We start from the raw sequence: 11,401 nt of genomic DNA, 5'->3' as shown, positions 1-11,401 counted from the left end.
CCCAGGGACCCCAAAATCCCAAAATACCCCCCCAGGGGCCCCAAAATCCACAAATAGCCCCCCAGGAACCCCAAAATCCCAAAATACCCCCCAGGAACCCCAAAATCCACAAATACCCCCCCAGGAACCCCAAAATCCACAAAAAACCACCCCCAGAACCCCCAAACCCACCCCCTGGACCCCAAAACTCCCCCCTGCGGACCCCAAAATCCCTCCTGGGACCCCCAAAGCCCCCCCCGGGGACCCCAAAATCCCTCCTCGGACCCCCAAAGCCCCCCCGGGCCCCCCAACCACCCGCACCGGTGGCGGGGGCCCTGGCGCGGGCGCAGCTCCTGCAGCAGCTTCTCGGGGTTCACCCGCAGGGTCTTGGCCGTGACCCCCACAATGTCCTCGGGCTGCAGCTTCTCCAGCGCGGGTCCGCAGGGGCCTGGGGGGGTCAGGGGTCAGGGGGAGCCCCCCAAAACCCCGCCGGGGGGGACAGGGCATCTGGGGACCCCCCCAAACACCCGGGAGGGAGCCAGGAGTCCGGGGACCCCCCAAACCGCCCCAAAAGGGACCCGGATGTTGGAGACCCCTAAAAGGGACCCAGGAGCCAGGGGACCCCCCAAAAACGGACCCGAGAGTCCCGGGACCCCCCCCAAAGGGACTTGGGGACCCCCCCAAAGGAACTTGGGAGTTGGAGACCCCCCCCAAAAGGGGAGTTGGGAGTCGGGGACCCCCCAAAGAGGACCCGGGAGTGTGAGGACCCCCCGAATTCTCCCAAAAGGGACCCAGAAATTGGGGACACCCCCCTCCAAAACGGACTCAGAAGTTGGGGACCCCCCCAAAAGGACCCCAGAAATCCCAAATGGGATTCTAGAGTCTGGGGACCCCCCCAAAAGGACCCCAAGATTTGGGGACCCCCCCCAGGTGGGGGCGCGCACCCTCGGGCAGGAAGAGGCGTGTGAGCAGCAGGTCCTCGGGGTAGGGGACGTCGGGGGGGGCGCGGGGGGGTCCCCGGGGTGTGTCCCCCCCTCTTTTGGGGGATCCCCGGGGTGCCCCCCGCCCTCCCTGGGGGGTCTCTCGCTCAGCACCAACGTGGTGAAGCTGCGGCCGGAGCCCTCGGGGGTCACCTGGGGGGGGGCACGGGGGGGACCCCGAAATGGGGGGAGGGTCCCCATGGGGGAGATGGGGGGGGAGGGGGGGTTGGGGGGCAGTTCGGGGGGGTCTGGGGCAGTTTGGGGGGATCTGGGGGGGTTCGGGGCAGTTCGGGGGGTTCACGGGGGTTCGGGAGGATCTGGGGGGGTTCGGGAGGGATTTGGGGGAGTTCGGGTGTGTTCAGGGCAGTTTGGGGGGGTTCAGGGGATCTGGGGGGGTTCGGGGGGGATCTGGGGGGTTCGGGGGGGGTTCAGGGGGATCTGGGGGGGTTCGGGGGGGATCTGGGGGGGTTCGCGGCACTTTGGGGGGGGGTTCGGGGAGATTTGGGGGGGCTCGGGAGGGTCTCGGGGGGTTCGGGGTCCGCCCGTACCTGCAGGACGACGCCGAGCGCGTTGCGGTGCCGGGGGTGCAGACCACCACCACCCGCCCGGGGGCCAGCGCCCGCAGCCCCCCCACGGACTCCGCCAGGCGCCGCTGCCGGGACCCCCCCACGTCACACGTGGCCCCCGGACCCCCCACGTCACACGTGGCCCCCGGGACCCCCCCACGTCACACGGGGGACCCCCTGGGACCTCCCCCCCAAGTCACCCAGGGACCCCCCCAGTTCCACCAGTACCCCCCCAGGACACCCCCCTGTTCCCCCAGGGACCCCAACACCCCCCCAGCCCCCTCCAACCCCGCCCCCAGCCCCCCCAGCCCCGCTCAATCCCCCCCAGCCCCCCCCGAACCTCCCCAGCCCCCCCAATGCCCCCCCCAGCCCCCCTAATCCCCCCTCAGCCCCCCCAGTACCTCCCCAGCCCCCCCAATGCCCCCCCAGCCCCCCCAATGCCCCCTCAGCCCCCCCAGTACCTCCCCAGCCCCCCCAATGCCCCCCCAAGCCTCCCCAGGACCCCCAATCCTGCCCCCGCCCCCCCTAGAATCCCACCAATCCCCCCAAAGCCTCTCCAGGACCCCCAATCCCCCCCCCAGCCCCCCCATTCTCCCCCGGCCCCCCCACCTGCAGGAGGGCGCGCGCCCGCCGCAGCCCCCCCACGGCCTGGTGGTACTGGGGGAGGTCGGGCAGGAACCCCCGGGGGGGCCCTCGCCCAGCGCCGCCAGCGCCCGCCGCAGCTCCCCCGCACGGCGCTGCTGGGCCTGGGGGGGCGGGGGGGGTCACGCAGCCGCCCCCCCCGCCCCGGGGTGTCCCGGGGACCCCCGGTTCCTGCACTGGGACCCCACCGGGGGGGGGGTCCCCACGTCCCAGTGCCCCCCCACTTCATCCCAGTGACCCCAACGCCGTCCCAGTGACCCCCCCATGTCCCAGTGCCCCCCACTTCATCCCAGTGACCGCAACGCCATCTCAGTGACCCCCCGTGTCCCAGTGCCCCCCACACCATCCCAGTGACCCCCAGTATCACTCCAGTGCCCCCAGTACCACCCCAGCACTCCCCCCATGTCCCGATGATCCCCCCACATCATCCCAGTGCCCCCCAGTACCACCCCAGCGCCCCCCCCACGTCATCCCGGCGCCCCCCCCACGTCACCCCGGCGCCCTCAGTACCGCCCCAGCGTCCTCAGTACCGCCCCAGCGCCCCCCCCACGTCATCCCAGCGCCCCCAGTATGATCCCAGCGCCCCCCCCACGTCATCCCAGCGCCCCCAGTATGATCCCAGCGCCCCCCCCACGTCATCCCAGCGCCCCCAGTATGATCCCAGCGCCCCCCCCACGTCATCCCAGCGCCCCCAGTATGATCCCAGCGCCCCCCCCACGTCATCCCAGCGCCCCAGTATGATCCCAGCGCCCCCCCCACGTCATCCCAGCGCCCCCAGTATGATCCCAGCGCCCCCCCCACGTCATCCCAGCGCCCCCAGTATGATCCCAGCGCCCCCCCCACGTCACCCAGCGCCCCCAGTATGATCCCAGCGCCCCCCCCACGTCATCCCAGCGCCCCCAGTATGATCCCAGCGCCCCCGCACCGGGGCGTCGCGGCGCAGCGGGAACTCGGCGAAGCTCCTGCGCATCACGTCCTCGACGCGCAGCGCCTGCGCCCGCAGCAGGTTCAGGATCATGGAGTAGGTGAGGCGGAACCGGGACTGCAGCGCCGTGGGGCGGCCCTGGGGGGCGGCGGGGTCAGGGGGGTCAGGGGGGGTCGGGGGTTCAGGGGGGGCCCCGGGGGGGCGCGGGGACCCACCAGCATCATGCGGTGCAGGTCGGCCATCTCGGGCACCGGCCCCTTGCAGAGGATGATGACGGTGCCGGTGGAGTCCAGCCCCCGGCGCCCCGCGCGCCCCGACATCTGCACGTACTCGCCTGGGGGGGAGACCCACGGCTGCCCCACAGCTGCCCCACAGCACCCACCCTGCCCCATAGCGCCCACCCTGCCCCACGGCGCCCACCCTGCCCCACGGCTGCCCCACAGCGCCCACCCTGCCCCACGGCTGCCCCACGCCGCCCGCCCTGCCCCACGGCTGCCCCACGCCGCCCGCCCTGCCCCACGGCTGCCCCACGCCGCCCGCCCTGCCCCACAGCTCCGCCCTGCCCCACGGCGCCCGCCCTGCCCCACGGCCGGCCCTCACCGGGCAGCAGGTCGCGGAAGCCGTTGCCGTCGTGTTTGCGGATGGAGTCGAAGACGACGGTGCGGGCCGGCATGTTCACCCCCATGGCGAAGGTCTCGGTGGCGAACAGCACCTGGGGGGCGGGGGGGCACGTGGGGGCCGCCGTGGGGCGGGACGCGTGCGGGCGCGTGGCCCCCCTCCCCCAGACCCACAGCGAGCCCCTCGCCCGGTGACCCCCCTCGGCCCCACAGCTGCTTTCCATCGGCCCCCCTGCCCCACGGCTGCCCCACAGCTGCCCTCAGCCCCACAGCCACCCCGCAACTGCCCCACAACTGCCCCCAGCCCCACAGCCACCACCTCAGCCAGCTCCACAGCTGCCCTCCGTGTACCCCCCCAGCCCCACAGCTGCCCTCCATGTGCCCCCCCAGCCCCACAGCCACCCCCCCGGCCCCACAGCTGCCCTCCATGTGCCCCCCCAGCCCCACAGCCCCACAGCCACCCCCCGGCCCCACAGCTGCCCTCCATGTGCCCCCCAGCCCCACAGCCACCCCCGCAGCCCCACAGCTGCCCCCCATGTGCCCCCCCCGCCGCCCCCCACCTTGACCAGCCCCTGGCTGAAGAGCATCTCCACCATCTCCTTGAGCAGCGGCAGGACCCCCCCGTGGTGCACCCCCACCCCCGCTGCAGCAGCTCCGTCATGTGCAGCACCTGGGGGGGGGCGGGGGGGGTCAGCGGCCCCCCGGGACCCCCAGCTGTGGGGTGCCCCCGGCCCTCAGCCCCCCACAGCCCTTTCATTGCCCCCAAAACTCCCTCTGCCCCCCCAGACCCCCCCACATTCCCCTTAACCCCCCAGATTATTTTATTCCCCTCGAGCCCCCCCATTTCCCCCCCACTCCCCCCCACTCCCCCACTCCCCCACTCCCCCCCCCACTTCCCCCCCCCCACTTCCCCCCCCCCACTCCCCCCCGCACTCCCCCTCCCCCCCACTTCCCCCCCCACTCCCCCACTCCCCCTCCACTTCCCCCCCCACTCCCCCACTCCCCCTCCCCCCCCACTTCCCCCCCCCACTCCCCCACTCCCCCTCCCCCCCCACTTCCCCCCCCACTCCCCACTCCCCCTCCCCCCCCACTTCCCCCCCCCACTCCCCCACTCCCCCTCCCCCCCCACTTCCCCCCCCCACTCCCCCACTCCCCCTCCCCCTATTCCCCCCCCACTCCCCCCTTCCCCCCGCCCCACCTGGGGCAGGCTCCTGTCGCCCCCCCGCAGGCGGGCGAGGCAGCGCTGGCAGAAGCCCCGCACGCGGGCGCGCTCGGCCCCGCTCAGCAGGTCCAGGGCGCCCAGCGCCGCCGCCCGCTCCTCGCACCCGCCCCGCGAGAAGGCGAACGCCACCACGGGCAGCTGGCCCCGCGCCCGCAGGAGCCCCAGCAGGGACAGCCACAGCCCCCGCTCCTGCGGGCACGGCGGGGTCGGGGGGGCGCCGAGGCACCCCCGGGACCCCCAACTGCCCCCACCCCCCGTAGAGACCCCCAGCACCCGCAGCTCCCCAGAGAGCCCCCCAACCCCCCCATAGGGACCCCCAGGGCCCCCAAAGGGACCCCCAGCACCCGCAGCTCCCCAGAGAGCCCCCCAACCCCCCCATAGGGACCCCCAGGGCCCCCAAAGGGACCCCCAGCACCCGCAGCTCCCCAGAGAGCCCCCCAGGGCCCCCCAACCCCCCCATAGAGCCCTCCAGCACCCACAGCCCCCCCAGAGACCCCCAACGAGCCCCCCCAGCACCCGCAGCTCCCCAGAGAGCCCCCCAGGGCCCCCCAACCCCCCCGTAGGGACCCCAACCCCCCCGTAGGGACCCCCAGCACCCGCAGCTCCCCAGAGAGCCCCCCAGGACCCCCAACCCCCCCATAGGGACCCCCAGGGCCCCCCAACCCCCCCATAGAGCCCTCCAGCACCCACAGCCCCCCCCAGAAACCCCCAGCATCCCCATAGGGACCCCCAGAGACCCCCAACAAGCCCCCAGCACCCACAGCTCCCCAGAGAGCCCCCCCAGGGCCCCCCAACCCCCCCATAGGGACCCCCAACCCCCCATAGGGACCCCCAACACTCACAGCCTCCCCATAGAGCCTCCCAAGACCCCCAACACCCCCCAACCCCCCCAGCAGCCCCACAGCCCCCCCACAGGACCCCAGAGCCCCCCACCTGCCCGGGGCCGCCGCCCCCCAGCGTGGGCTGTTTGGCCCCGAAGCTCTGGGCGTGTTTGCTGGTTCCCTCCTTCTTGGCCTCCACGGCCGCGTAGTACCTGGGGGGCGGGCGTGGGGCGGGCGTGGGGCGGGCGTGGGGCGGGCGTGGGGCGGGCGTGGGGCGGGCGTGGGGCGGGCGGAGCCCCACACCCCCCCACACCTCAGGGGGTGACACCCACGACGGGCAGGAGGGTTCTGAGGCTACTCCAGGGTCTCTATGGGGCCGCTGGGGGGCAAAGCGCCCCTAAAGCCCCACGGGAATTTTCTATGGGGCTGGCTATGGGGCAGAAGCAGCTTGAGGTTCCAGAGAACCGCCCCAAAACCTCCCCGGGGCTGGTTGTGGGGCAGAACCCACTCAGGCCTCCCTTCGCCCCTGCTGTGGGGCAGCACGGAGCTGCTGTGGGTCACCATGGGGGGACTGTGGGGGGGGAATAGGGCAGCTGTGGGGTGCCATGGGGCAGCTGTGGGTCGCTGTGGGGCAGTCATGGGGCAGCTGGGGGTCACTATGGGGCAGCCCGGGGTCACTGTAGCGTGACATCGGGCACCCACGGGGCACCATGGAGCGGCTGCGGGGCGCCAGGGGCCAGCTGGGGGTCTCTACGGGGTGCCGTGGGGCGCCGTGGGGCAGCCGTGGGGCGCTGTGGGGCTCACCCCTGGGTGCTGAAGGCGCCCTGCGCGTCCAGCAGCAGGAAGAGGCGCTGGCGGGTGCGGGGGCCCCCCCCCACGTAGAGGAAATGCTCCAGCGGCACGGGCCGGCGCTGGGTGCTCAGCACACGCAGGAGGCGCCGCTTGGTCCGCCTGGGGGGAAATGGGGGGAAATGGGGCGGAATCGGGCAAAACGGGGCTGGGGGGGGTCGCTGGGCGCCCTCACACCCCCCCGGGCTGCCCCTCAAAACCCTCCACCCCCCCAGGGACCCCCAACCCCCCCCAAACAGCTCAGCACCCCCCAGCCCCTCATCTCCTCCTCCAGTCACCCCAACACCCCCCGAAACCCCCCCCAGCCCCTCATCTCCCCCCCCAGCCCCCCAAACCCCCCCCCAGGGACCCCCAACACCCCCCCAAGACAACTCAGCACCCCCCAGCCTCTCATCTCCTCTTCCAACCTCCCCATAACCCCCCCAGCCTCCCATCTCACCCCCCAGCCCCCCCAACCCCCCCCAGACCCCCCAACCCTCCCCATCTCCCCCCTCAGAGCCCCCCAAACCCCCCCCCACCGTACCCGACCCACTGGGCGAACTCGAGGGCGTTGGGGATGGTGGCGCTGAGCAGGATCAGCTTGACGTGCTCGGGCAGCATGATCAGCACCTCCTCCCACACCACACCGCGCTGAGAGGGGGGGCACGGGGGGGTCAGGGGGATCCCCCAAACCCCCCCCCGCCCCTCCCCGCGCCCCCCCGGGCCCACCTCGGCGTCGTTGATGTAGTGAACCTCGTCAAAAATCACCCACTCCAGGTCGCGGATGATGTCGGAGCCGTTGTAGAGCATCGAGCTGCTCCGAAGAGAAAACCCACAGTGGGGCGTGCAGCGGGGGGGGTTTTGGGGTGCCGAGCCCCCCCAGAGCCCCCCCCGGGCTGACCGGAGGGATCTCGGTGGTCATGATGAGGCAGGAGGCCTCGGGTGCAGCTGCACGTCCCCCGTCAGCAGCCCCACGTCCCCGAACGTCGTCTTGAAATCGCGGAACTTCTGGTTGGAGAGCGCCTTGATGGGCGACGTGTAGATGGTCCTGGGGGGCACCGGGGGGGTCACTGGGGACACCCCGCAGAGGGGTTGGGGGGGATCGGGGAGGATTGGGGGGGTTGGGAGGGATCAGGGGGGGATTTGGGGACCCCAGGGAGGATCTGGGGGGGATCAGGGGGCCCAGAGAGGATGGGGGGGGGGGAGTGGGGTGTGGGTTGGGGACCCCCAGAGAGGATCGGGGGGGGATCAGGAGGTCAAGAAGGATTTGGGGGGGGGTTGGCGGGGGATCAGGAGCTTAAGAAAAGACTTGGGGGGCTTTGCGGACCCCCAGGGAGGATTTGGGGGAGATGAGGGGGCCCAGAGAGGATCTGGGGGGGCTTTGGGGGGAATCAGGGGACCCAGGGAGGATCTGGGGCTTTGGGGACCCCGGGGAGGATTTGGGGGGTGCTCGGTGGGATCGGGGGGTCGGGGTCCCGAGGGGGGGTGCGGGGGGTCCCACCGTGTCATGTGCCGCCGGGCCAGCGCGATGGCGTACTCGGCCACGGCGGTTTTGCCGGCCGAGGTGTGAGCGGCCACCAGGAGCGAGTGCCCCCGCTCCAGGCACAGCACCGCCCGCTGCTGGAAGGGGTCGGGGGCGAAGGGCCACTGCGGGGGGGCGGGCGGTCACGGGGGGGGCACAGACCCCCCTGGGCCCACAAACACCCCCGGAGGGGCCTCACCCCCCCCCCAGCTCCCCTCACCCCAATACCCCCACGCCCTCCCCTCCAGCCCCCCCTCCCTGACCCCCCCCCAAGCCCCCACACCCCCCCCCAGCCCCCCCCGCACCCCCAAACCCCCCCCGGGCCCCCCCAAACCACCCCCCCCCACCTTGAAAGCGGGGTCAGGCACCAGCAGGTCGAAATCCTCCACGGGGGTGCTGGTGTCCATGACACCGCCCACTGCTCCCCCCCCCCTTCCTCCTCCTCGGGGGCTCCGGGGGGGCCGGGGGGGGCTCTTTGGCTTTCTGGGGGGGTAAGTGAGTAATTAGGGGGGGTCACAGAGCCCCCCACAACACCGCCACCCCCCCTGCACAGCACCCACCTCTCTCAGCAGCTCCTCCAGGCTGTCGGCGCGGCGCAGGGGGGGCGAGGGGGGGCCACCCCGTGCCGGGGGGGTTTTGGGGTTCCCCTGGCCCCCCCCATCCTCCTCCTCGTCCCCCCCCCACAGCGGGAAGGTCTCGAGAGTGTCCAAGAGCTGGAGAGGGACAGTGGCCCCCCCACTGCTGCAGAGGGGGGGGGTGCCCCCAAAATTTTGAGGGACTGCCCTGAGGCAAAACCACCTCCCCCCCGGGGTAAAATTGATGCCAAAAAGGGAAAACTGACACACACCCCCCCCCCGCGGGCTAAACTGCCCCCCCGGGGGTTAAACACCCCCCAGCCCTGCGGGGACCCCCCAAATTGAGGGGATGCCCCCCCACACCCCCCCCCCATACCTGAGGGTCTGTAGTTGACGCCGCGTTTCAGCCCGGGGGGGGTCACCAGGAGATCTGGGAAAAAAAAAAAAGTCAAATTGGGGGGGGGATGCTCAAACCGAGTGAAACGGCCCCAAAAAGATTGGGGGGGGGGGGGGGGCCCGCACCGTTTTCGAAGTCGATGTCCTCCTCCCCCTCCTGGCGGGCGCTGAGCTGCTCCAGGTCGGGGTCCTGCAGCTCCAGCCCCCCTGGGGGGGCACGGGGGGGTCAGGGGGGGCTGGAGGGGCTTGGGGGGGTTCAGGAAGGGTTTGGGAAGCAGTTGGGGGGCGGTCAGGAGACTTCTTTTTTGGGGTGGGGGGTCCTGGAAGGTTTGGGGGAACCCCGAGATGATTTGGGGTGGGTCTGGTGTTTGCGAGATCTGAAAGGCTTTGGGGGGGTCCCAGAGAGTTTGGAAGGGTTTGGGGGGGTCCTGGAGCCGTTGGGGGGGTCTGTAAGGGTTTGGGGAGGGTCCCAAAGAGTTCAGGAGGGTCCGGGGGGGCCCCAGAGGGGGTTTGGGGGGGTCTGGAAGGGTTTTGACGGGTCTCAGGGCGATTTGGGGGGGTCTGAAAGGGGTTTGGGGGGTCCCGGAACCATTTGGGGGTTCTGGAAGGGTTTTAGGGGTCCTGGAGCAGTTTGGGGGGGCCCCTGAGGGAGTTTGGGGGTTCTGAATGGGTTCTGTGGGGTCCAGAAGGGGTTTGGGGGGTCCCAGAGCCATTTGGGGGGGGGGTCCCGGAGCGGGTTTGAGGGGGTCTGGAAGGGTTTTGATGGGTTCCGGAGCCCTCTGGGGGGGTCCCAGAGGGGGTTTGGGGGTGCGGAGGGGTCCCGGAGCCCTCCCTTCGGGGGGTCCCAGAGGGGGTTTGGGGGTGCGGAGGGGTCCCGGAGCCCTTCGGGGGGGTCCCTCACCCGGCCAGAAGGGGACCCCCGTGGCGCTGCCCCGCAGGCTCTGCGCGGGGGGGGCGGGGGCCCGGCGCAGCGACAGCGAGTTCTGGGCCGAGAGCCCCACGTCGGGGAGCAGCTCCTGGGGGGGGGCAGAGGGTCAGGACCCCCCCGCTGCACCCCACACCCCCACCACAGCCCCCCCCCCGTGCCCCCCCACCTCGGTGAAGCCCCGCAAGGCCCCGGAGCGGGGGTCGCGCTCCGCCCGCAGCCCCCCCGGGACGGGGGTGGGCTCCAGCGCGAAGAGGCCGCGGGGCTGCGACGCCCGCTGCCAGCACCTGGGGGGGAGAAAAAATGGGGGGCAGGAGCCCCCCCGCGGGATGGGGAACCCCCAGACTCACCCCAAGAACCCCTCGGAGAACCCCCAGACCCACCCCACGGCCCCCCCGGGGCACAGGGAACCCCCAAGTCATGCAGCTCCCCCCCCCCCCCAAAACACTGTCAGTTCCCCCCCTCAACCTTTGGGGTGCCCCCCCCCGCCCCAAGGACCCTCCCAAACCACCCCCCCCTTTCCATAGGGGCCCCCAAACCTTTGTGACCCCCCCAAACCCCTGTGACCCCCCCCTCCAGCCCCCTGCGACCCCCCAAACGCTCTGCCCGCCCCCAACCCCCTAAAAACGCTCTTGGGGTCCCCCCACCCCCCCCTTCAAGCACACCTCCCCCCAATCCACCCCAAGCCCCCCCCAAGTACCTGCGGGCCCGCTCGTGCTGGTGGGGGGGCAACCACTCGGGGGACCCCAAAAACCGCCGCTCCAGCTCCGACACCAACGGGGGGGCGAAGGGGGGGAGCCCCTGCGGCAGCTGAAATGGGGGGGGCGATTTGGAGGTGCGGGGGGGCGATTTGTGTGGGTCCCCCCCCTTTCCCCAGACACGGCAAAGAGTGTTGGGGGGGAACACAGAACATCCGACGGGGGGTGCCCAGGTTTGGGGGGATCCGGGGGGGCCTCCAGCGTTCTTTTTTTTTGGGGGGGGGGGGGGGGGGTGTCACTCACCGTAGCGCGGGGGGCGGGGGTCTCCCCCCCCCCCGGGGGTCCCACCAGCAGCTCGAAGCGGCCGGCGCAGCCCAACTCCAGCAGCGACAGCGGCAGGTCCAGGGGCCCGCGGGGGGGCAACGCTGGGGGGGGGGGGGGGAAGAATAAAAATGGGGGGGTCAGGGGCCCCCCCACACCCCCTCAGGCCCCCCCCAGCGCCAACGTGGACCCCAAAACCCGCCCAGAAACACACAGACCCCCCCCCCCACAGCCCCCCCCAACACCGTAACGCCCCCCCGAGCCTCCCCAGACACCCCCAGGCCCCCCCGCGCCCCCCCCCCGGCCCCACCGATCCGCTCCAGCTCCATCCCCGCGCCCAGGCCGCAGCGGCGGCGGCCGTGACCCCGGAAGCGCTTCCGGGTC

The 11,401-nt window shown here is 72.5% G+C and overlaps 2 protein-coding genes across 2 annotated transcripts in view; one reads left to right on the top strand and one right to left on the bottom strand.

Annotated features, from left to right (window-relative positions):
* Positions 1-11,380, bottom strand: part of SKIC2 (SKI2 subunit of superkiller complex) — a 13,278-nt gene extending 1,898 nt beyond the window's left edge. Inside the window, 30 exon segments of the mRNA XM_074930428.1 lie at positions 301-427; positions 924-1,000; positions 1,048-1,112; positions 1,508-1,548; positions 1,551-1,605; positions 1,608-1,611; positions 2,135-2,271; positions 3,093-3,230; positions 3,308-3,426; positions 3,693-3,804; positions 4,270-4,346; positions 4,349-4,379; positions 4,908-5,120; positions 5,865-5,964; positions 6,557-6,703; positions 7,125-7,231; positions 7,310-7,395; positions 7,484-7,519; positions 7,522-7,628; positions 8,082-8,227; positions 8,450-8,511; positions 8,514-8,538; positions 8,671-8,843; positions 9,054-9,107; positions 9,200-9,280; positions 9,975-10,089; positions 10,168-10,285; positions 10,699-10,808; positions 11,000-11,121; positions 11,328-11,380. Coding sequence (XP_074786529.1) covers positions 301-427; positions 924-1,000; positions 1,048-1,112; positions 1,508-1,548; positions 1,551-1,605; positions 1,608-1,611; positions 2,135-2,271; positions 3,093-3,230; positions 3,308-3,426; positions 3,693-3,804; positions 4,270-4,346; positions 4,349-4,379; positions 4,908-5,120; positions 5,865-5,964; positions 6,557-6,703; positions 7,125-7,231; positions 7,310-7,395; positions 7,484-7,519; positions 7,522-7,628; positions 8,082-8,227; positions 8,450-8,511; positions 8,514-8,538; positions 8,671-8,843; positions 9,054-9,107; positions 9,200-9,280; positions 9,975-10,089; positions 10,168-10,285; positions 10,699-10,808; positions 11,000-11,121; positions 11,328-11,346 — 2,804 coding nt within the window. The 5' untranslated portion in view covers positions 11,347-11,380.
* The window catches only part of LOC141972579 (uncharacterized), a 710,276-nt gene that overhangs the window by 626,797 nt on the left and 72,078 nt on the right, over positions 1-11,401 (top strand). The window lies entirely within an intron of this gene.

Source organism: Athene noctua, chromosome 34 (assembly GCF_965140245.1).
Source record: "Athene noctua chromosome 34, bAthNoc1.hap1.1, whole genome shotgun sequence".
Lineage (NCBI taxonomy): Eukaryota > Metazoa > Chordata > Aves > Strigiformes > Strigidae > Athene > Athene noctua.
This window is presented reverse-complemented; position numbering and strand designations above follow the sequence as displayed.